Genomic DNA, 26157 nt, shown 5'->3' on the forward strand with positions numbered 1-26157 from the left:
CGAAGGGTCTCTTCTGCACTGTTTGATTGTGTGATTTTGTTTCTGTGACTCTACGCAATGTTGAACAAAGGAGTGGATGGAGCAATGGCCTTTAAAAGGTGGTACTGAATCCTGGACACAAGGTCAGGAGCTGGAATGGCTCTGGGAAGACCGTGGATTTTTAGCTTCTTTCACACCCCAAATAAATCTGGAAGCTTCTCCTGATTTAAACTTCACATTAACAAAGAAAATTAGTACATTATGCAAATTAAATCATAGCTGGGGAAATCTGCAAAATTAAATTATTTCTTAACAAGAATTTTACAAACCCTTTAATGCATGTAACTCTTCCCAGTACAAACACATTTCCATCTGTTCCTATTCAGATGAAGTTACATTGTTTCATAGTTTGCCATTGGGAGATTTGAACTCTTGATACTCTTTTTTTTTGAGTAAACCTGTTTCCATCTGTTTCAGATGAAGTTACATTGTTTCATAGTTTGCCATTGTGAGATTTGAACTCTTGATCTTGGGGTTACAAGCCCAGTACCATAACCACTTGGCTATTTAGGCCAAGCATGTACTTACACCCATTTTATTAATGTAAACTTCCTAATTGACCATGCAAGAATGTGCAACTAATGAATGCGGTATCTTTAAATCTAAGAAATTAAACCCTTAAGTGTTTTACCTGTTAGCTACATGTGGTTAGATGATAGAATATAGAACACTGGCCCAGAAATTCAATGACACCATGGCTGTTTTTATGTGCAAAATTGGCATCAAGCATTCAATATGGCAGGTGGGGCATATATGCTCATAATGTGCAGGATGTGCACTGCCCACCACCGGTGAAGACAGAAAACGAGACATCCAGGGCAATTTGCATATACAAATACAGGCCTCACACCTGTTTGCAATACTCTTTGGAAAAGTGGAAAACAGGATATCCCTGAATACAACTGGCATTAGGCTAACTACTTCCAAGAAAGCATGGTCCATTTATGGCCTAACCAATGAGCCTGAAAGGGATCATTGCAGGCTGTCAGCAAAAATGTATTTCTTAATTCCTTGCATAAATGTGGATCTCGGAGATGCAGGAGTGCTCCCCTGGCTCCATATTAAAACCCAATGCTGCTATTAGGCAATGTTTACTATCTTCCCAATCACTTCCCTCCTTTGCCTGGTCACACACCTCCCATCAGATCACTTCTCCCCTCCTTCCCAATTGTTTTGTCCCATTTTCCAGGGTCTCCCTGAGGGCCACTGTCAGCGAAGCAGTGACCCAAAATTCATATTTTCTTGACCAGCTACTGGCTGGAATGCCCATTTGATACCTGCATCTTACCAATGCCATATAAATGAGGTCAAAGGCCCAATAGCAGATGGGGCTTGAAATTACCAACTATGGCACAGGGATCATTCCCTGCTCTTAGTTTGCATCCCCAGGTCGACATGAATCAATTTTTAGGCCATTAACTTAAATAAATTAAGCTAAAACGATTTAATTTTTTGTCTCATGATTCAGTAAATACAGCAAATAGCTCACCTTATGGTGCTAATTTCTTCACATTCAACCACCATATCTAGTACTGTGTAAGGGTGCTTGACCCTTAAAATTCTTTTCATCACAGAAGCTTTCACCTTCCAGATAACATGTAATATGATTATTCATAAAAACTTAATTTAGAACTATTTCTTTAGATGTAAAAAGCAATCTAAATATCTTCAATTACTTTAGTTTCAGGATTAATTAAAAGACTATAGCCTTTAGGTGTTGTTCAAATTGTTCACTCACATATTCAAAACCAAAAGATAATATTCCAGTAAACTGAATTCAACACATGCTTTGCTAATATTTTCTCCTTAACTCTGCATTCAGATTAAAAGTAATTATTTGGGAATTTATACGTTTATAAAATAATGTGGTGCCATTTGATGATAGTCTATTTCCATAATTAAAAGCATGCCATCTGAACTGAGAAGATGCAACTATCAGGAAACTCTGGAAGAAGGTTAATTAGCAGAGACCTGATAGATGTCTTTAAAATTATAAACTTGGCAAAACTGTTTCCACTTGTGGGTTAGTCCAGAATAAGTGGTATAAATATTGGTATGACCTCAGCCAATGTTAATTGCTGTGCAAACCAAATCCCAGAGGGGAACTTGGCTTACGGGTCATACCCTTTTTTTTGTATTCTGAAAGCGAGAAAGTGACGTACTGATCTCAGCAGTAAGAAGTCCAGTAAAACATTTAGGGCTGAATTTTCTGACTGGCGGAGGGATGAATTGGGACCGGGCGTGGACCCAATCACCACCTGCGATCAGGTCCGTGCCGCCATTTTACACGGGCGGGCCAATTATGGCCTGCCAAGGGTGAATCGCAGCTCCCGAGGACGGCGGGAATGGGCGGGTGGCAGCGGGCCTGCAGTGACCACCGGGTCCGATGGCAGCCCAGCAGCCTCTTTTAAAAAGCTGCTGCAGCCTTTCAAAAAGCTGCGGATCATGGCCAGTGGAAGGGCTCCCCAGAACGCTGCTGGTGAGCAGGCCAGGTGGGAGAGTAGGGCAGCGGGGCACTGTGCCCCTCGTTTTTCTGATGATTGCCTTGCTGCCCTTCTCGAGGAGGTGGCAGCATGGCAGGAGGTCCTGGTACTCCAGGACGGGAGGAGAAGGCCCCCCCCCCCAACATGACCAAACGTGCCTGCGAGGAGGTGGCGGAGGTGGTGAGCTCCTGCGACGTGGTGCAGCGGACCTGGGTCCAGTGTCGCAAGCATTTCAATGATTTGTTGCTCTCAGGAAGGGTGAGTACCATGTTGGCATTGGTCACTTAACACAGCAGGTAGGCTTTCCCCACTGCTGCACCACCCGCCCCCCCACCCCCTCCCCCCCACCTCTCAAGTCTGAGTGTAGTGACTGCATTGAATCATTGATAGCACGTATCCTTTGCTGGGTGGGCCAGCAGATATTGCCCATGACGAGGTCAGCCTGAGAGGGTGGTGAAGAGATGGGTTCTGCCCTCGCAGCATGTGGCACACTGAGACCCACATTACTGTTCTGGGGGCAACCTGGAGGAGCTGCACCTAGACACAGTGCTGGAACTCCAGGGCATGTCAAAGTCAGGGTGATGACATGCTGGGAGGGGAGCTTCAAGGTGGCATGGTTCCAAACCATCTGCTGTCCTCTATGCTCCTCGGGCTTGCGCCTCCTTGCTATGGAAAGTTCTACTGTGTGGTGCCTAATGTGATATCAGCAGCATTTGGCCAAGGGGGTTGGGGGGAACATGTCTAACATCTTTGTGTGAGTGTTTGGCAGTCGTGGGGTGAGGGGCACTGGAGCACTGATACATCCCACTCTGGTTGGGGGTGGGCCGTCAGCGAAGAGAGTCCATGTACAATGCACTAATCAATGCTCTTCCCTCCTTTTCAGGAGAAGAATGCTCATAGTGCAGCAGAGCGGGTGAGGACTGGCGGCAGCCCGGCACAGGTAGCGATTCTCAGCCACTTTGAGCAGGAGGCCCTGGATTTGGAGAGGCGCCTCACGTCGGCACAGCAGCTGCCTGTCATCTCTGCCGGCTCTTCTCAGGGCGCTCTGGATGAAGGCGGCAGATCCTCCACCCCTCTGTCAGTTACCGTTGCATCCGGTGAGGCTGTGACAACTGGGAAGATGCCAGCTGCAGAACTGGCAGTTCCCTCCCAGGCAGGGCCAGCACAGGCTCCACAGGCCAGAGGTCAACCGCCAAAGTCATCGAGGCCAACAGGACAGCAGAATCTGCAGGCTGTCTCAGATGCCACTCCCAGCGAGGGGGCAGCACCAAGATGTAGCACCGGAAACGTAAACATAAGGCACACTATGGGTTTATCACTGGTGCTTTTTTGTTGGCCTGAGATGAGGTCTTTATGATTTGCTTTGATTTTGAACACCATTGTCACTTTGTTTCCTATACTTTCTTTGCTTGCGACTATGTCTAAGGGTGCCTCTTTTCTTCTGCAGGTGGATGGTTTCCAAAAATATTATGAGTGCTTTGTGGAACATTCAGTTTTATTAACAAGGCCCTTAGTTAATGTTCCTAACTTGGCAGATTTTGTACTTAGGTATTGAGTATGGAGCCTACAAGCCAGGCTTATCCTGGAGGTCCATATGTGGTGTGCTAGCTGAAGGTTCATTGGATTAAAGCCTCTCGGATGTCCCGGTCTCCCTGGAGTATGCCTGGGTCAGCGTCTACCCCCTCAGCATTTCCCTGTGTATGCTTATCCTCGGAATCACTGCTGGACTCTTCATGTGCAGCCCCAGCCACTGCGTCGACGTCTTCATCGTCCACCTTTCCAGCACAAGATTGTGGAGAGCACAGCACACAACCACTATCACTGACACACGATCTGGGGGGTACTGGAGTGCACCCCCTGAGCAGTCCAGGCATTGGAAGCGCATCTTGAGAAGACCAATGGTTCTCTCCACCACAGCCCTTATGGAGGCGTGGCTCCTATTGTACCGCTGCTCAGCTTCTGTTCTTGGATAGTGGAGAGGCGTCATGAGCCATCTTCTGAGGGAATAGCCCTTGTCACCCAGCAGCCATCCATCAAGCCAAGCTGGAGCACTGAACACCCTGGCACCTGGGAGTGTCTGAGAATGTAGGCATTGTGGCAGCTGCCTGGGTACCTTGCACAAAATCAGCATTCTGTGATCACACACTATCTGCACGTTCATCGAGTGGAATCGATTCCTGTTGACAAAGGCACTGGCTCACCTGCTGGTGCCTTGATGGCCACATGTGTGCAGTCTATTGCACCCTGGAAGCCTCTGGCTTGCTGTGTCTGGCTTGCCTGGTCCCAAAGAAAGTGGATGAAGGTCAATGCAAGGCTGAACAGAGTGTCTGTCACCTGCTTGACACAAGTGTGGACAGCTGATTGGGAGACACTGCAAAGATCACCCACCAACCTCTGGAAGGAGCCAAGGCATAGAAGTTAAGGGCAGCTTTGACCTTTAGAGCCACTGTCATGGGGTGTCCACCCACACAGTCAGGGGAGATCTCAGGCCCAATCATCTGACAGATGTAGTTGACTGTCTTCTTTGAGAGGCAGAGCCTCCTTCGGCACTGCACCTGAGATATATTGAGGTAGCTGCTTCGCTGCCTGTATACAACTGCAGCAGGATAGTGGCATCATCTGCAGCCCCTTTTATTTTGGACTACCTCTTGGCCCTGTGCCCCTTATGCCTGTGCCTGTCCTTCCAAAGGTGGCTCCCCTGGAGGCTGAATGTGCACTCCTGGCCTCCTCCCCTTTCTAGCCCTCCCTTACTCCTCAGAGGAGGTGCCTCCAGTGGAGTGTTCAGCTCCCATTCCCAGACTAAGGAACAGCTTCCTGAAACCTGCAGGCCCAAAAATGATTCCTCAGTGCAGAGTGCTGACCTGAAGGTTAAGAGTCCAGACCAAGCAGCTGGTATGTGTTTGAAGTATTGCAGATCACACAAGCAAGTTTCAGTAACTTCGCAAAAACATTATTTGACAGAGCACGCTTACAACCCCAGCGAGCCCTCTTATCCCGCCCGTGGATGAGGTTTATACAAATGTGTCCTACCCGCCTGCCCTTTGCGCCTGTGCGCTGACCCGAAGGTTGCACAGGTGCTGAAAAATCACCGTCGACTGGCGCCTCAAGGGCCTTAAGTATCTAGTTAATTAATGGCAGGTGAGCATCGGACATCATCACGCGTCCGCCCAACGAAATATCACGATGGTGCGCGGTGACATCGGGATACTCGCCTGACATCACTGTTCGTCATTTCACGTGAGTGTGTGCGGGGCCCGCCCCCACACGCCAATGGGAAAATTCTGCCCTTAGGATTTTAAAAATTGAAAGTAAAAGTTTTATTAACAAGATTAAAAGAAAACTTAAGCGCACAAGATTACAGATACACAGTTAAACTCAGTCTTACAAAACATTCCCCCAGAAAGACTCTCTACTTGGTTAAACCCATAAGAAAAACCTTCCAGGAAACACTCCCTTATAGATGTTTAACTATTAAAAATCCAATATTATCCAAGGCAAACTGCTGTAGCTTCAATAAAGGCATACCACATAACCGCAAGTTAGTTAAACATGATTTCCCCTTTAGGGATCCATGCTATCTCTTCCTAATCAATCCACATTTTTTCACGTGACCACTAATTCTATCCTGAATAATTGTTTCTAGAAGCTTCCCCAACACCAAAGTTAAATTGACTGGACTAATTGCTGGGCTTATCCTTACAACCTTTTTTGAACAAGGGTGTAATGTTTGCAATTTTCCAGTCCTCTGGCACCTCCCCAGAGTCTAGAGAAGACCAAATGATTATGGCCAGTGCCCAGCAATTTTCACTCTCACTTCCTTCAATATCCTTGTATGCATCTCATCCGGTCCCAGTGCCTGGTCAATTTTAAGTACCGACAGTTTATCCAACACTTCCTCCTTATCAATTTTGAACCCTTCCTCCTCTGTCACTGTGGCTTTGGTAACATCTATTTCCTTGGTAAAGACCGATGCAAAGTATTCATTTAACACCTCAGCAATGCTCCCTGCCTCCATATGTAAATCCCTTTTTGGTCCCTAATCAGTCCTACTCCTCCTTTTACAACCCTTTCACTATTTATGTGCCTATAGAAGACTTTGGGATTCCTCTTCATATTGGTTCCCAGTCTTTTCTCATGATCCCTCATTACCTCTCTTACATGCTTTTTCATCTCCCCTCTGAACCTTCTGTATTCCGCTTGGTTCTCCATTGTATTTTCTACCTAACACCTGTCATTAGCACACTTTTTCTTCTTTATCTTAATTTCTATCTCCTTTTTCATTCAGGGAGCTTTGGGTTTGTTTCCTACCTTTCCCTTTTGAGGGAATATACTTTTACTGTACCCAAACTACTTATATTTTTAAGCTAGCCCTTTGTTCAGCTACAGCTCATCTGACCAATCTTTGGTTCCAATCTATCCAGCCCAGCTTCATTCTTGGCCTATTGAAGTCGGCTCTCCCCCAGTTAATTATTCTTACGCTGGATTGCCTTTTGTCCTTTTCTAACATCATCCTAAACCTTATGATACATTGATCACTGTCTCCTAAATATTCCCCCACTGACACTTGATTAACTTGGCCTACTTCATTTCCAAGAACCAGCAGTGCATTCTTTCTTGTTAGACTGGATACATACTACTGTAGAAAATTCTCCCGAACACACTAGGAACTCTTGCCCCTCTCCACCTTTCACATTACCATTATCCCAGTCTACATCTGGGTAATTAAAGTCCACAGTTATAACTACGCTATAATGTTTGTATCTCTCTGTAAATTCCCTGCAGATTTGTTCCTCTACATCCTTCCCAGTAGTTGATGATCTACAGACTACACCAAGCAATGTTATAACATCTCTTTTGTTCCTTAGCTCTAGCCAAATTGATTCTGTCCTTGAAATCTCTGTGACATCCTCTTTCTCCATCACTACAATGCTCTCCTTAACCAATATGCCACCCATCCTCCTTTTACTCCTTTCCTATCTTTTCTGAACACCTTGTATCCAGGAATATTTAACACCTAGTCCTTCCCCCCTTGAGCCAGGTCTCTGTTTTCACCACACCATCATATTTCCACATGGCAATTTGTGCCTGTAACTCTCCAATCTTATATACTAACTAACGAATCCCCTAACACTATTGCTCTTCCTTTCTTCTTCCGCCCCTCCTGAACAGCCAAGCCACTCGTGGCACCACAAACTTGGTTCAGATTGCACTCCTCTAAGGAACCAGTGCCCTCACCAGCTTTTAAAATTGAAAACCAATTTGTGAGTGGGACCCCAGGGAACTCCTGCACTACCTGCCTGATTCTCTTGGACTTCCTGGCAGTTACCCATTTCTTTTCTGCCTCCAGGCTCCTAAGCTGCAGTATGACCACCTCTCTGAACATGCTATCCACGTAGCTCTCAGCCTCATGGATGTGCAAGTGACTCCAGCCGCTGCTCAAGCTCTGAAACCCGGAGCTCAAGTTTCTGCAGCTGACAGCACTTCCTGAGCATGTGGTCGTCTAGGACACTGGTAAAGTCCATGAGTTCCCACATATTACAGGCCACACATTCCACTTGACTAAGCTATTCTGCCATGTCGTAACTTTACTTCCCTTATGTTAACTTTATTTTACTTTGGTTTACTTATATTACTTTATTACACTGCCCATGACTTTCTCTTATTCCTGGTGTTTCTCACTCAATTCCAAGTATAGCTACTTCTTTAAAAAAATACACTTTTCTAATTTACAGCAATTTAATGACAATCCCTAACATCAGGTTCTTACAAGCCAATTAACTTACTGTTTTCCTGTTATGTCACTATATGTTTTTTCTCACTCTCCTTTCAAACTCAGCATGGGCCGGTTTTGAGCAGCTGAGTCATGTGTTTCTTCAACTCCCAAGGTAATCTTAGGCCTCAAGCCTCGGTCCCAATTTATCTGCTCCCACTCTGGGCTGATCTACTGCCTCTCCAACTCCTAAGGTAAGTGTAGGCCTCAAGCGCCAGTCCCAATTTATCTACTCCCATTCCAGGCTTCTCCACTGCCTCTCTGACTCCCTTTTCTAGCAGTTTCAAAGCTATTAGGTACAAGTAATCAAGGTTGCATAAATTGATAAGATTTGAAAATGGGCCTGGATGTCACTGAGTGTCCTGAAATATTTCTGAATGGTGTGGTAGTTCAGTAGCTTCCACTGCATACAAGCTGCGAGTTGTGGTTGTTAGTCTTGCAACGGTGCTAAGAGTGAGGCAAGGTAAAACATATGGATTGAAGGATAAAGATTAGGTGGATGGTGGGATAAAGTGAATTGAACGTTGGATGAGGCTAGTGGTGCAGTTGATAGGATATGCCATTGACAACTGAACTCAGTCATCTTGCCAATTTGTCTCAGATCTTTAAACTTCTTCCTGCACTACTTCCATGTTTTTTCAGCTGCATCCCTGGCATTGATCTCCAACCACTACTTCTTCCAATTTTCTCCTGACTGCATGCCATGAAGGCCTCCTGGCACCCCCTGCAGATACAGAGGGCTGAATTTTTGGGTCTGGACTCAGCAAAGCATGGGCATGACACGTACACCCCAATTTTTGATTGAAAAGCCAATTAATAGCCAAAGTGGGGGCTGCTTATCGAAAGGAACCTCCAACACTAAAAGAGTTGCAGCCTTCGATACAGAAAAGAGAAAGAGAGGATGCCTCAAGATGGAGGCCTCTTAGCATTTTTAAAATCTTGGAACGTAAAAATGACTGTAACTGCCAGGCTAACCTCGTGGAAGGGGAACTCCTTCACAGAGCCACCTGTGGCCATTTGTAAGTAGACTAAGAAGTGCAAATAGCAACTTGCAAGCAGGTAGGAATTCTGCTGCACCAACTTGGCCTCCTGGAAAATGGTCCAGTGGCAGAACCACGTCTACAAACTTGCACGCCGCCCTCTGGGTTCACCTCCAGAGCAGATTTAACATTCAGCCAAGAAAGTCTCCCTTCCCCACAAACTGTAGCTGACCTCCAGTGTATTTTCAGAAAACCTTGGTGCATGCTCTTGCATGTTCAGGGAGCCTTCAAACTTTCATGGCATACAGTCAGTTTTCAAAGGGCTTCCACCACTTCCTGCAGCCATAATGCACCTCCCATTTAAAAGGTGCAAGCTGCCTTTAAGCACTAGCCAGTCATGGGGCAGAACCTTCCGTGCCTGCTGGCGGCAGGTGTGATATGTGGCATGAGCGGACAATATGGTGCAATTAGTTTCACAATGGCAGGAAGGTAGATTGCGATTGTCCGTTCAGCCCGCCAATGGCGGGCCGTGTTTCCCATCATTGGTCGTCGAGAACCTCATTGTAATACATCAGCAATGTTCTGCAGAGCTTGCCAGGGTTGCCTGTTGCTTTGTAGGTTCAGGGGCATCGAGGGGTCAGGGTTAAGTGCCACCCTGCCTGATTGGTGGCAGGGGGGGATCAGGGGGCAAGTGCAGCCCTGCCTCTGAGGTGACTGGTGGCTGGGGTGGGGGAACCGGAGAGCAGGTGAGTGCTGTGACAGGATCTCACGGATGGTGCCTCCAGATTATTCTTCATAGGTTTCTCTGGGGCTTGATTGGAGGCCCTGGGTCATGGACTCAGTTGGTTGTTTGGCAGATGTACCTGCAAAAGCAAGGAGAGATAATTAGTGCATGGCAGTAGCCTGTGAAACAGGACACATCACTCACGGCATGGTTGTCTGATGGATGTTGCACTGCTGGATCCTCACCTGGTAGAGGATCGCCGACCTCACTGTCAGCACAGGACCAGTCCAGATCCTTGCCGGCCAGCTGGATGGCACTGTTTTCAAAGTCCATGAGGATTTTGATTTCAGGCATTCCACCACCGGTCTGTGACATATCTCTCTTGTGTGCCAGCTTGTCCTGCATGGTAGAGATGGAGAAAGTGTAAGCTGGATGCCTGCCAGGCTAGATGACAAGTATGCTTAACCTGTGTGGGTGAGAGGAGGACAATGACAGTGTGTGTGAGAGCGTGAATGGTGATGTCCCTTGGATCGGCAGTGAGTGTGGACCCTGTGGATGTGTGCTGGCTTTGTGACTGTGTTAGTTGAGTGATGAGATGAGTGACTTACCCTGACGGAGGAGATCATTCATCCTCTTGCGGCACTGGTAGCTGTCCTCTTTTGCAGGGCTTTGGCACTGACCACCGCTGCCATCACATCCCAAGCCGAGTTAGTGCTGTTGCTGCTTATCCTGCGGCCAGGGTGGGGGTAGAGGACATCCTAGTGGGCCTCCACGGCATCCAAAAGTCACTCAAGAGACGCTTCGATGAATCTGGGGACTAATAATGTTCTTCAGTTTCAGGGCCATGTCTTCCATGCAGCAGTGGTGAGCTGGAAACACTGAGATGTGTGCTTGCGGCTGGGCTTTAAGCATGGCGCCCGGCATGATGTAGCAGTGGGGTGATGGAGGGCGGGTGAACGAGAGCCTGCCCACCCAGCATGGAAATGGCGTGTTTCTGGGGAGTGCATAAATAATGAGGTGGGGTCGGGACGCGTGAAGACCCATCGCAGCCGGCAGGTAAAACGTCATTTTACCCACCCACTACTGCACTTGGGCAGAATTTTCCCAAATTTGCACTATGATATCAAGCTCCCTGCTGACACTGGCAAGCTATATATAACATGGGTAGCGCTAGCTGCAAGCAGCAATTATCCAGAACAGCAGACAGCACAAATTAAAGATGATATAATATATTTTCTAGAGACTTTGAATCTTACGAAAAGAAAGTTTAGGATCATTACACATACACATAGAATATACAGCATAAATACAGATCCTTAGAGATTAGAAGATTGAGAGGTGATCTTATTGAAACATATAAGATCCCGAGGGGACTTGGCAAAGTGGATGCTGAAAGGATGTTTCCCCTTGTGGGAGAGATTAGAACTAGTTTTAAAATCAGGGACCGCCCATTTAAGATGGAGATTAGGAGAATTTTTTTCTCTCAGAGGCTCATGAATCTTTGGATGTCTCTTCTCCAGAGAGCAGTGGAGGCAGGATCAATTAATATTTTTAATCGGTGCTAGATAGATTCTTGACTAACAAGGGAGTCACAGGTTATTGGGGGTAGATGGAATGTGGAGTTGAGGCCACAGTCAGATCAGCCATGATCTTACTGAATGGCACAGCAGCTAGAGGGGCTGAATGACCTACTCCTGCTCCTAATTTGTATGTTCATATTTGTTCCAACTGGTCCCTGAGGGTGTTTAAACTTCACACAAGTCTCCTCCCATGTCTCTTCATCTAACTTTTTATTTCTTACTCCCTCGTGTGTTTATCTAGTTTCTCCTTAAATGCAGGTTTATTTGCCTCAAGTACTCCTTGTGATAGCATCACAGCCTTTTATAGAACACAGGGTATAGGAACACTGTCACCAATAGAAAGAGATATGTAATTATTAGCTTACAAACATGCTTTTTATATTTAAAAAGCACTGCTTTTATCACAAGGAGCATCATTTTTACCATAATAACCTTTTTATTTGGAAGTCTTACAACAAACAACGAAATACTACATTTATGGACCTTCATGTATAGTTGCAGCTAATGGAGGCAATGGCAATTTGGCAATTTTTTGAGCACATATGTAGACAATTACAGTGCATTGGATGCTTGACATTTAAACTGTCTATTAGAGAATTGCCTAACTTATTGGCTGGAGACATCTTAAGTGGTGTTGGCAAAGGTATTCCCTACATTGAGAGTTTCTGCTTTCTTAAGCAAGTGTCTTATTAAAACCCAGAAAACCAAAAAAGATGATGCATACAACCCATTAAATTAACATGCTAATCCTACTAATTCAGGGACCAGGTGAGAGAAATAGCCTTCTGAAGAAGAAAATGGTAATTTTAAGAAAAAAAATTGGATTGGCCTCCTTACATAGGCAGTAATCGGAAAGCTCAATGGGATCTCAAGAGCAGGGGTACAGATGGCTCACTCTCTGTCAAATTACAGGTAGTTACCAAACTTTTTCACAGGCACCACTTATAAGGCCATTGATATTGGCATTCACCAGCAGATTTGTCAGGGTTGTAATCTATAGATTATTCAAACCTTATTTTTATTATTCTGTTTGACTGTGATAATCAGAGAGGAAAAGTTTTTTTTTGTCCACACTTTACTACCTTTTCCAGATATTTAAGTGCCACCATTCTCTGTTCTGTTAGTGAATCTTCACCCATAATCATAAAAACGTCATCCCTTTGGCTTTCAAGTTCCTACAAAAATATGAAAAAAAAAATATTGTTTAGTGATACTTACAATTTTCTATAAAAGTAATATCAAAATCTTTTTAACTCATATATTTAATACACTTATAACGAAACATATTATAACATTATGTAAATAAGCCATAATTTAAACCATAAACATTTAAAGTAGAATTTTCCCCATTGTATCCTCTGATAAATGAGTGTAAAATATACGAAGATTTGTTATGCCAGATTTCAACCCATTTAGCATCCATTGTGTTTGTATTGGTTTTTTGCTGGAAAATTTGAAAACCTATCCCATTGCCCTGCCCACGATACTGTACTTTCTTCTGCTTCAAATATTTATACAATGTTCCATTAAAAGATGCAATAGTCTGTCTCAATTTATCTGTGAGAAAGCGTTACATGCAAATACAAGACTCACTTTCTCAAATTTTAAATTAATGACACCTTATATACAGACTCTCAAGCAGAGGAAATATCAAAATCGATCATAATTTTAAAATATCCATTAAATCTCCAGTGGAAATAGTCCTAGTTACTCAAGTGTCTGCTCTTAACCAATGCTTTTCCTGGCATCATCCTGGTGAATCAATGCTGTAAATTCTCTTTAATGAATTTCTTTAAAGGGCTTCCCACAAATGCACACAAAACTTAATTATTATAAAATAAGCTTGTTATGGACAAAGAAATAGATAAGTTGCAAAAAAATGTTTTGGATTGGGGAAGAGCAGATTTTAGTAAAATATGGCAGGATCTGGCCAGGGTAGACTGGGAACAGCTACTTGAGGGGAAATCTACAGAAGAGCAGTGGGGGGCGTTCAAAAAGGAAATGGGGAGGGTGCAGGCTCAACATGTTCCCTCTAGGGTGATAGGAAGGAGTAACAAGCCCAGAGAACTATGGATGACCAGAGATATTCAGAATACGATGAGAAAGAAAACAGAGGCTTTTAGCAGTTACAAGTGGAGCAAATCAGCAGAGGCATTAGTGGAATACAGAAAGTGCTGGGTGGAGCTTAAGAAAGCAATACAGATAGCAAAGGGGATATGAGAAAGCTCTAGCTGGTAAAAGTAGGGAAAATCCCAAGATATTCTATAAGTATATCAATGGGAAGAGGATAACCAGGGAAAGAGTAGGGCCCATTAGGGACCAAGGGAGCAATCTATGGGTGAAGTCAGAGGACATCGGTAGAGTGTTGAACGAATACTTCACATCCATCTTCACCCAAGGGAATGAGGATGAAGGCATGGAACTCGGGGAGAGAGACTGCGAGGTTCTTGAGCAAATTTATATAAGGAGTGACAAGATATTGAAGGTGTTAGCAGGCTTAAAAGTGGACAAATCTCCAGGTCCAGATGATTTGTGTCCCAGACTGCTGAGGGAGGCAAGGGAGGAGATCGCAGGGGCTCTGACCCAAATTTTTAATTCCTCTCTGGCCATGGGGGAGGTGCCAGAGGACTGGAGAACAGCTAATGTGGTTCCGCTACTTAAGAAGAGTTGTAGAGATAAACCAGGGGACTACAGACCAGTGAGTCTCACGTCAGTGGTAGGGAAACTACTGGAGAAAATTCTGAAGGAGAGAATCTATCTCCACTTGGAGAGACAAGGTTTGATCAGGGATAGTCAGCATGGCTTTGTCAGAGGGAGGTCATGCCTAATAAATTTGATTGATTTTTGAGCAGGTGACCAGGTGTGTAGATGAGGGTAGTGTAGTTGATGTGGTTTATATGGATTTCAGCAAAGCCTTTGACAAAGTCCCACATGGGAGACTTATAAAGAAAGCAAATGCATACGGGATACTGGGTAGTTTGATGAGGTGGATTCAAAATTGGCTTAGTTGTAGGAGACAGAGGGTGATGATAGAAGCACCCAGAGTGTGCTTTAGTGACTGGAAGCCAATGTCCATTGGCATACCACAGGGATCTGTGCTGAGTCCCCTATTATTTATCATTTATATAAGCGACATAGATGACTATTTGGGGGGTAGGATTAGTAAGTTTGCGGATGACACAAAGATTGACTGGGTGGTTAACAGTGAGGTTGAGTGTCTTGGGCTACAGGAAGATATAGACGGGATGGTCAAATAGGCAGATAAGTGGCAGATGGAATTTAACCCTGAAAAGTGTGAGGTGATACACTTTGGAAGGAGTAATTTGACAAGGAAGTATTCAATGAACAGCATTTCACTAGGAAGTTCTGAGGAACAAAGAGACTTTGGCATGTGTGTCCATAGATCTCTGAAGGCAGAGGGGCATGTTAGTGGGATGGTGAAAAAGATATATGGGACACTTGCCTTTATCAATCGAGGCATAGATTACAAAAGTAGGGAGGTCATGTTGGTGTTGTATAGAATCTTAGTGAGGCCACAGCTGGAGTACTGTGTGCAGTTCTGGTCGCCACATTATAGGAAGGATGTGATTGCATTGGAGGGGATGCAGAGAAGGTTCACCAGGATGTTGCCTGGGATGAAATACTTAAGTTGTGAAGAGAGGTTGGAGAGACTTGGCTGGTTTTCATTGGAGCAGAGAAGACTGAGGGGTGACCTGATTGAGGTGTACAGGATTATGAGGGGCATGGACAGGGTGGATAGGGAACAGCTATTCCCCTTAGTTGAAGGGTCAGTCACAAGGGAACATAAGTTCAAGATGAGGGGCAGGAGGTTTAGGGGGGATGTGAGGGAAAACTTTTTTACCCAGAGGGTGGTGACAGTCTGGAATGCGGGTTGCCTCACATCCTTTAAAAAGCATCTGGATGAGCACTTGGCACGTCATAACATTCAAGGCTATGAGCCAAGTGCTGGTAAATGGGATTAGGTAGGTAGGGCAGGTGTTTCACTCGTGCCGGTGCAGACTCGAAGGGCCGAAGGGCCTCTTCTGCACTGTGTGATTCTGTGATGGTGCTGTGAAGTCAAGCTTTATAAAAAACAATTTTATGAATTTTACTGACTGGAAACCACTGATTTGGATTTTAAAAAGATGAATCCACATTCCAGTGACTCGAAACAGCACCTTCTAAGATAGCTGAAAATTTACGTCACTATATGCAATAAATTCCAAAGCCATTAAGTGGAGCCAACTTGTCTAGGAAACCCCAGCAAAGACAATTATCTTGAAGGAGTATGAACAGGATCAACTCCTAACCCATTCACAGAATGTTCTGATAATCACCCGGGTGGGGACTAAGCATTAGATGTAAACAACTCAGACAGTGAACTCTGGCTGAGAGAAGAATCCACCCCAGCCATAATCTAATCAAGACGAAACCATCCACCTGGAACACACTTACTTAGGCTTAGTTCCTCCGGTTCCATTCGGGACAATGGGCAACCAAGACTTCACCACTGGCTCCAGTCCTTTGCAATTTCTTTTGCTCTGGACCAGGTGGTGTCCTGCTCTTGGAGGTCATCCTTAAATGTACTTCGCCAGGTCTTTTTTAGCCCCGTCTTCTTCTTCCATCTGGTGGTGTCCATTTGACTGCCACTCTGGTGGGCGTACATTCAGAATGCCTCACTTGTCTCCCCATCATAATGTCCCACAGGTGCCTCTGACCAGTCCTCTGTAGCACTTTGTTTTGATGCTGTCTCTCTCCATGTGATACCCAGGATCTCACGTAGGCAGAGCTGATGAAAGACGTCCAACTTAGGTGACAACTCTTCCATGTCTTGCTTGCAGTTGGTCCCACTATGGACATGTAGAATCATAGTTTCATGGCTGTTTTGATGGTGCTGGATGCCCAGAATGTGTGGAGCCATTGGAACACTGATGCTGCTTTGCCAATTCTTGCGTGGACGTCACTCTCAACATCATCCTTCCTGGAGATGTTGCTTCCTAGGTAGGGGAAGTGGTTGATGTCCTCAATGGTGATGTGGGGGACTTGTTGCTGTCCAGTCATCATTGTCTTGGTCTTCTCACAGCAGGCAATGTCACCTTGCTGGAATACATTAGCCTTGACCATATTCGGGTCACTGATCATACAAGCATATGAAATAGGAGCACAAATAAGCCATTTGGCCCTTTGAGTCTGCTCTGCCATTCAATAAGATCATGGCTGATCTGTTTGTGTTTCAACTTCCATACTCCAATCCACCACCACCACCACCACCAACCCCCCCCCCCCCCGCCCCGATAACCTTAGATTCTTGTTAGGCAAGGGAATCAATCTACCTCTGCCTTAAAAATATTCAATGAGCCCACTTCCACCGCCTTCTGAGTCAGGGAGTCACACAACCATCTGAGGGAAAACATTTTCTCATATTGTCCTATAAGGATGACCCCTAATTTTAAAAAGGGTACCCTAGTTCTGGACTCACCCGCAAGAGGAAACATTCTTTCTGCATCCACCTTGTCAAGACCATTCTGGATCTTTTATACTTCAATCACGTCATCCTTTGCTCTTCTAAGCTCCAGTGGAAAACAGCCAAGCCTGTCCAACCTATCCTCATAAGACAAACCGTTCATTCCAGGTTTCAATCTAGTACACCTCCTCTGAACCACCTCTTACATCCTTCCTTAAATAAGGAGACCAAAACTGCACACAATATTCAAGATGTGGTCTCACCAATGCCCTGTATAACTGAAACATAGCATCCTTACTTTTGTGTTCAGTTCCTCTGCAGCTCAGAATTCTGCAGTCAAGTAATGCTCTACTTTTTTATTCTTCCTGCCAAAATGAACAATTTCACATTTTCCCAAATTATAATCCATCTACCAGATTTTTGCCCCCTCACTCAACATATCTATATCCATCTGCAAAGTCTTATGTCTTCACAACATACATCCCTACCTATCTTTATGTCATCTGCAAATTTAGCTACCATGCTTTCATTCCCCTCAGCTAAGTCATTGGTCGGACTTTTTTTGCCCCACTGACGTTGGGCATCATGGCGAGTGGGACTGAGGGCAATATGACGAGAAGTCAGTTTCACGCCAGTGTGAAAGCACAGCAGCAGGATCATCCGATGGTGTCCACCATGATGGAACGCCAATCTTGCTGGAGTTCGGCGTGAACCTGATATGTATCCCACTCATTGTCTCCCAACGCCAGATTTATCATTATGCCAGTGGGAAAACACCCTGGCCCAGAACATGTCTGGACATACAGAAGTCAGGGCTTACAGTTAGGACCTTGCTCAGGTCGCCGACATCTGAGGGGCAGAAGATGCTGAAGCCCTACAGCTACTGGACCTTGGAGGAACGTGTGCATCACATGCTGGGTGGATTCTCGTGGCCATGGCTCCACCACAAAGCAGCTCTTGGAAGCTGGGAAGTCTCTGTTGATGTCTCAGGTCTGCTTTGGAACATCACAGTCTTGGCCTTGGGCTGCTACGGATGATTGGTGAGTTGGGGGGAGAGGAAGGTGTACTGTGGAGGTTGGAGAGGAAGGTCTAGGTTTGACTGGGAGAGGAAGGTGTACCGGGGGTGAGGTGAGGTTCTGGGAGGAGGAACGAAGGTGTCAAGAGGGAATTGAGGTTGCAGATGGGGACCAAAGTATCAGAGGGTGTGAGGTTGGGAGGAGGAAGTACGGGGGAGGAGGCTGTAACGGGAGTTATAGCCTCAAGTAGGGAGATAGGTGCAAGGGGGGAGGAATGTGTAAGGAAACAAGTTCAGAGGGGGGAAGGACTTTGGGGGGAGGAAGAAATTCAGAGTGGGGGAGGGGTAAGAGCAAAGGAGGGAGTAAGGGTGGATTAGGGAATAAAGATGGAGGACGGAGTAAGGGGAGGGGTCTGTTGAGTCATTGACTGCCCCTTGGGGGGAGTGAACTGAGGGTAGGCACGGTAGGAGGGAATGGTGAGTATGAGAAGGTGCAGAGTTCATTTCAACCACCATTTCCTTATTATCTACTATTAACTCCACATTCTCACTTTCTAGAGGACCAACACTTTACTTACGCTTTTCCTTTTTAAATACCTGTAAAAACTTCTGCTATCTGTTTTTACATTTTTAGCTAGCTTCCTCTAATTCTCTAATTTCTTTCTCCTGATTAACCTTTTAGAAATTCTTTGCTGTTCTTTATATTCTGACCAATCATCTGACCTGCCACTCATCTTTCCGAAGTTATGTTTTTTCCTTAAGTTTGATGCTTTCCCTAATTTATTTAGTAAACCACGGATGGTGGGTCCTCCCTTTACATTTCTTTATAGTAGGAATATACTTATTCTGTGTTTTATATCTGCCACTGCTTCTCTTGATCTATCCCTAGCCTAGTATACGAGAACAATTCAGATAACTCAGCTTTCATGCCCACATAGTTGCCCTTATTTAAGTTTAAAATATTAGTCTTAGACCCCTCTTTTCCCTTTCAAACTGGATGTAAAATTCAATCATATTGTGGTCACTGCTTCCTAGGACTGCCTTTACTCTGTAGTCATTAATTAATCCTGTCAAATTACACAATATCAAGTCTAATATAACCTGTTCACTGGTTGGTTGCAGAATGTACTGTTCCAAGAAACCATCTCAAAAGCATTCTATGAACTCTTCATCCAGGCTACTACTGCCATTCTGATTTTTCCAGCTTATATGTAGATTAAAGTCACCCATGATTTTGTTGCCTGTTTATCACAAGCACCCAATATTTCTTCTTGTGTACTTTGTCCTACATTGTGGTTAATGTTAAGGGGCCTGTAGACCACTCCCACTAGTGACGTCTTTCCCCTACTATTCCTCATCTCCACCCAAACTGATTCTATATCCTGATCTCCTGAACCAAGGTCATCTCTAACTATTGCATAAATGCCACAGTGCTACCTCTCCGCCTTTACCTAGCTTCTTATTCTTCTTGAATATCATATACCCCTCAATATTCAGGACCAATCTTTGTCATTCTGCAGGCACGTCTTCATAATGACTATCAGATCATATTTATTTACTTCAATGTGCATTATCAATTTGTTCACTTTTTTACGAATGCTACTTGCATTCCGATAAAGAGCCTTTACTTTTGTCTTTTTGGTATCTTTGCAGCATCTAGTCTTAATTCTTTGTGCATTCTTAGGTTTTTTCACTCTGTTCCTTCCAGCCATTCTCCGACCCTCATTTCCCATGTTACTATTTTCCACTTACCTTGTCTCTACTCTGATATTCCACATCTTTCCACATTTGATCCTTTGCCCCACGATTTAGTTTAAAATCCTCTCTACTTCCCTAGTTCTATGATTCACAACAACACTAGTCTCAGCACGGTTCAGGTGTACCACCCCAACGGTAAAGCCCCCACTTTCCCCAGTGCTGGTGCCAGTGCCCCAAAAACCATAACCATTTCTCCCACACCAGTCTTTGAGCCACATATTCAACTCTCTAATTTTATGTATTCTTTACCAATTTGCATGCGGCTCAGGTAATAATCCAGAGATTATAACCTTTGAGGCACTGCCTTTTAATTTAGTGGCAAGCTCCTCATACTCTTTATGCAGAACCTCTTTGCTAGTTCACCTATGTCATTGGTATCTACATAGACCACAACAACTGGATTCTACCACCACCACCCAACCCCACCGTAAGTTCTCTCCAGCCCTGAGCAGATATCCCAAACCCTGGCACTGAGCATGCAACACAACCATCTGGACTCTCGCTCTTTGCTGCAGACAACAGTGTCAATCCTCTCACTATACAGTCTCCTACTACCAATGCATTCCTATTTGCTCCCTGTACCACTGTGCCATGGCCAGTTTGCTCATTCACCCTGCAGCCCCACTCTCATCCAAACAAGCTAAGAGAAACTCAAGATATTAGAAAATTGCAGAAGCTCATGCTCCCACCCTTTGGGTCCCTTTACCTGTTTCACTCGCAGTCACACCTTCCTGCCCCTCACCAAATCAAAAGACCCTATCCTAAGTGGTGTGGCTGCCTCCTGGTACAAAGCATCCAGGTAACTTTCCCCTCCCTGATATGACATAGAGTCTGCAGCTCTGCCTCTAGCTCAAAGTCTCTGAGCTGAAGGTCCTCGAGCCGCAAACTGCAGACATGTTTGCCCTGGATCACAATGGTATCCAGGAGTGCCCAAATGCTGCTGCCTTGAAACATCAACATAATGTGTTTTATTTAATTACTTAATTATATTATTCATTTATTTATTTTTCTTTTTTATGTATTTTATTAACTTTACCACCAATTTGTGGACTATTTTACACCTTAGGAATACAATAGACCTGAACCACTTATTAGATTAGCTCATTTTCCTGTAGTAGAGTAAGAACCAATTCCTACAGGGTAAGAAAGGTAGAAAAAGCAAAAGGAAACAAACACCCCCTTCCACCCTCCTTTACTGAACACCCCCACTCACCAAACTCTCAGGTTTACACTCAGTTTCCACAGCTACACTCATTTGCCCACGTTCTCAGTTGGAGAGAGGATCATGTGACAAGTCAGCTAACTCTTTTTTTGTTTTTAAGAAACTGTTTTCCCCAGACCAGAGACAGAAGCAGTAAAGATGCCAAAGTGTCAAGATCCCTGTATGGGCCTCATTCTCTCTCTCTACCCATCTTGAAAGCTTGAACTCTGTTTGCTGTTCGACTATCCATGTGCCGCAGGCAGAGATTTTAAAAAGAACGTAACCCAGTAGCTGCTGTCTCCAGGAGAACAGATAACTTGTGTGTTTACATCTTTAAATCTGCCAAAACCAGAAGGACCACCAAGCTGAAGTCACCCAAGTCAATTGCCCTTTAGAACCATATCACTCCAATCTTTATTTGACTATTCTCCCACTCTGTAACTTATTGGTGTGTGAGTGTGAACTTTGAGCGTATGTGTGTGTGAAAATTGGAGCATTATTATTATTTTACTTAGATTGGGTTAAATACATTGGGCCAAATCTTCCGAGGAGTGGCAATCATCGTTGGATTGCCGCTCTGCTCCTATTTTCTTACACAACGTCAAAGCTTCACATTTCTGGCCCAGGCTTTCAAAGTGGGCCTCTTCAGAAATACAGAATGCACCTGTTCTCAGAGTTCATCCTCGGTGTACAGGGTCACCAGGGAAAGCGAAGCCACATCCCGGTTTTACGGCATTAACTCCCATATTCTGGGAAGTCTTCATTCACTAACACACTGAAAAGCTTTGGGACATTCAAATACCCTTTCAGTGCATTAGTGATGAGGCGAGTGAGGTAAGAGGGTAAGTAGGTAGGGTGGCAGAGTGGAAGGGTAAGTAGGGTGGTAGGTGGTAGGGTGGCAAGGGTGTAGGGTAGCAGGGTGTCAGGTGGCAGGCAGGGAAGGGTGGCTGGGTGATGTCTGATCAGGTTAGGTCAGGAGGAGTTGGAGGGTCAGGGGGAGTCGGAGGGTCATGGAGGTCGGGAGAGTCGGGTGTTGGAGCGTCAGGGAGAGTCAGCAGATTGGCAGAAGTCAGAGGGTTGTGGAGAGTCCGGGGATCAGGAGGAGGGTGTCAGAGGGTCAGTGGGGAGTCAGATGTATAGCTACTCAAGAGTTAGACATCATTTTTCTCAACCTAACATTCCCTGACTAACTATTCAGGTAAATGAATCGGAACCATCCGACGTCTCTGACTCTCAGTCAAAGTTGGAGACTTTTTCAGAGGGTCCCGGGGAGCTGAAAAATTGCCCATCAGAAAGTGAAATATCCTGGGCAATTCCCACAGAGTTCTGAAGATGTGATCCAATAAATACTATTTTCATTTCTTTTCAAAAATCTCAAGAAAACCTGTGTGTGTGTCTTATATGGTCACAGCACAGTCACTGAACTGAAACACATATCCTTTTTAAAAGAAACCTGTTGAGAAGGGAACCATTCGACCCCCTCCTCACCTGATCGTAACAGAAATTTAGGGGCTGCATTTGTGATCAAACCCATAGACAAATGAGAAATTGGAAGCAGGAAATTAAATCGATAACTAAAAGTATTTTTAAAATTTGATACATGTTTTCTTGTGGTTTGCAGTGCCAGAGTACTTAAAAAGTCCACATTTGCATCCAGTTCCTTCCTAGAACAGAGTGAAACAACTTGAGGGAGTTTACAAGCCCTATCTATTGAAGAGTTAAGAAATGGAGCAAGAGAAGCAGGATAAAGAAAGGGAAAGAGAACTCCAAGAAAGAGAGAAAGAAAAGGAAGGAGGAGAGAGAATTCCAGGAAAGGGAGAAAGAATGAGCTTTCCAGAGGGAAATGCAAGAAAGAGAATTAAAGCAGCTCAAACTGAGTAGGAAAAATTCTGCTGTACCTAGTGAGGATACCATGAGTGAGGTTAGCTGCCCCTAGCTCAGGACTGAGCGTTGAGCTCTTAAGGTACTCACAGTTGATACCAAAGCTTGATGAGGGGGATATGAAGCATTTTCTATCTCATTTGAAAAGCTTGTAAAGAAGTTTATGAAAACATCAGAACTCCTTTCCCCTTTCTATTAAAAACACATGTTGAGGAACAAAGAGTGTCCAAAGTCAGACAAGCAGCCATCCTAGCAGATGACTATAAATTAACACACAGACCCATAATTCAAGATAAACTTGGATCTGGCAGCATTTACAGGCAAGGAGAGATGGGAGGGATGTAGATGAAGCTGAAACAGGCTTGAGAGAAAAGGAGAGTAGTGAAGGAAAAACAGATCAGCCCCCAAATTTTAAAAGAAGAAACTAAATGGTAAATCGGTAGGGGCCTGCCCAGTGTGTTTTCAGTGGGGAAATTCTGGACACCTGAGGGAGAATTGTAGGCATGTCAAAAGACCAACAGGCAGTACTGTAGCCATAAAGGTCTTAAGCCTATGTGGCAGAGGACAGAATACCTAGCAGTGAAAATAAAAACCCCTAGTTTTTCTAAAAATCCAGAAAAGGAGATTAGCATTCTCTGAGACACTGATTTTTTGCAAACTTTACTCATGGCATGAGATGGAGATTTTCCACCCAAAAGCAGCGTAAATTCCAGTGTGCTGCTTAAGGGACTTACTGGAGAATGTGTAGAGGTTCTTTCAATAAAGATATATCTGCAAAGTGAGCTATTTATTAATTGCGGAAGTGATCCCAGGCTAGCTCATGCAGGAGGAGAACCTTTTATTAGGTAATGACTTAGCCAGTTGGAAGGTATTATCCTTGAAGAGTCCAGGGCAGACCAGAGAGACTGGGAAGACCATGGGAAACAAGAAAAATCCTGCACAGATGCAGAGGGCTGAGGGAGTTCCAAGGATCCCAAAGGAGGGATAGAGCCAGTAAAGATTACAGGAAAGCCAGGATAGAGCACATAAATTTAAAGGGAGCAAAATAAGAGTCAGAAGAAAGCAAAAGTACTAGAACGGAAGCATCAGCGATTGAAGGGAATGCAGCCAAAGAATAGTTAGCAGGGACCATCTTCTGAAATTTAAATAAGGACCAGAAAAGTTCCCAAACAGTCAAACAGAAAGTGAGGGAGACGCATCACCTGATTGAAATGCACCTGGTAGATCAGCGCAAGCTGCACTGTCACCTGCAGGCAATAGTGTGTAGAGGGCATGGGGGCAGACTGGGGAAAACCCAATCCTGAGATAAAGGAAAAAGGGTAGGTAATATGCCCTAAAATGAACATCATTTGTGGAAACCCCAAGGGAAATAGAAGTGTAATCAGTGTGGAATTACTCACTGGAGAATCAAGTGGCTGGGTTCTAAACTTAAATCTAACTAAACCCCACAATTTAGCATCAGAACCCACTAAAGTCAAAACACAGGAGGAGAACCCAGACTCCTTAGAAACAATTTATCACCCACTGTCACCCCAGAGATAAAAATTATCAATGTACCAGAAATCAGATTGTTAAACCCATGGGTTGTGGAAAGAGCAATTAAGGGGTTAAGGACTTTACAGGCAATACAACAAAGCAGTCAGAGAAATTTACAATTTAAAAACCTTGCCCTTCAGCAGCCTATGAAATTCAACCCCCTCAAAAAACTCAAGTACTGAATTTGAGCTTCCACTAAACTCAAAACTCACAAAAGAATGTATGTCAGTTATCATTAAAATACGCAAGAACACTAGCAAGAGGTGTTCGTGAAAACCCAAACCCCCTAGATGATACCTAACAGATTTTTAAAATTCATTTATAGGATGTGGGTGTCGCTGGCTAGACCAGCATTTATTGCCCATCCCTAACTGCCCTCGAGAAGGTGGTAGTGAGCTGCCTTCTTGAACCGCTGTAGTCCATGTGGTGTAGGTATATCCACAGTGCTGTTAGGGAGAGAGTTCCAGGATTTTAGCCCGGCAACAGTGAAGGAACAACGATATATTTCCAAGTAAGGATGGTGGGTGGCTTGGAGGGGAACTTCCAGGTGATGATGTTCCCAGGTGTCTGCTGCCCGTGTCCTTCTAGATGGTACTGGTCGTGGGTTTGGAAGGTGCTGTCTAAGGAGCCTTGGTGAGTTCCTGCAAAGTATGTTGTAGATGGTATACACTGCTGTCACTGTTCGTCAGTGGTGGAGGGAGTGGTTGTTTACGGATGGGGTACCAATCAAGCGAGCTGCTTTGTCCTAGATGGTGTCAAGCTTCTTGAGTGTTGTTGAAGCTGCACTAATACAGCCATTGGAGAGTATTCCATCACACTCCTGAATTGTGCCTCTTAGATGGTGACAGGCTTTGGGGAGTCAGGAGGTGGGTTACTCACCGCAGGATTCATAGCCTCTGACCTGCCCTTGTAGCCACAGTATTTATATGGTTAGTCCAGTTCAGTTTCTGATCAATGGTGACCCCAGGATGTTGATCGTGCGGGTTCAGCAATGGTAATGCCATTGAATGTCAAGGGTCAATGGTTAGATTCTCTCTTGTTGGAGATGGTCATTGCCTGGCGCTTTTGTGGCACAAATGTTACTTGCCACTTATCAGCCCAAACCTGTCCATGTCTTGCTGCATTTGTACTGCATTTGGACATGTACTGCTTTGGTATCCGAGGAGTCGCAAACAGAGATGTAAAAGGAAATAATACCATAGGCACCATGTTTGCAAAATGCTTTCCTTAAGCTGGACCCCAACACCAAAAGACATTTAATTATAATTGTGCCTCATCCAAAGATGGTAATGAGAAATTTGTGCTTATACAGGGCATAGCTGTAGCAGTGTAAGATTAATAAGTGAATGTTTGAGGATGAATGTGTTTTTATTCTCTTTTTAGGAAGAACATTGTAATGAAACGCCAACATTGTAACATTTCACTCCATGTGGTGGAGAATTGTTACAAAGCCATGCTTTATAAAAAAATGACTTTATGAATTTTCTGTCTGTAAACCTCTGATTGGATTTTTAAAAGACTGAAGTCCAATGACTTGAAACAGCAGTTTCTAAGATAGCTTAAAATTTGCACCACTGTACATGATGAATACCAAAGCCATTATGTGGGGCCACCCTGTCTAGAAAACCCTAGCAGAGATAATCACCTTGAAGGAGGTTGAATGGGATCATCTCTTAACCCGTTTACAGAACATCCCAGCAATCACCTGTGTGGGAACTATGTATTA

The 26157-nt window shown here is 44.5% G+C and overlaps 1 protein-coding gene across 1 annotated transcript in view; it reads right to left on the reverse strand.

The window, feature by feature from the left end:
- Window positions 1–26157, reverse strand: part of LOC121289681 (protein CC2D2B-like) — a 365202-nt gene that overhangs the window by 218273 nt on the left and 120772 nt on the right. The window contains exons 22-26 of the mRNA XM_041209305.1: window positions 16530–16691; window positions 12659–12751; window positions 9268–9381; window positions 4202–4297; window positions 1529–1623 (exon numbers count right to left, since the gene is read on the reverse strand). Of these exons, the coding sequence (XP_041065239.1) occupies window positions 1529–1623; window positions 4202–4297; window positions 9268–9381; window positions 12659–12751; window positions 16530–16691 (560 nt within the window). The remainder of the gene's footprint in view (window positions 1–1528; window positions 1624–4201; window positions 4298–9267; window positions 9382–12658; window positions 12752–16529; window positions 16692–26157) is intronic.

Source organism: Carcharodon carcharias, chromosome 17, assembly GCF_017639515.1.
Source record: "Carcharodon carcharias isolate sCarCar2 chromosome 17, sCarCar2.pri, whole genome shotgun sequence".
Classification (NCBI taxonomy): domain Eukaryota; kingdom Metazoa; phylum Chordata; class Chondrichthyes; order Lamniformes; family Lamnidae; genus Carcharodon; species Carcharodon carcharias.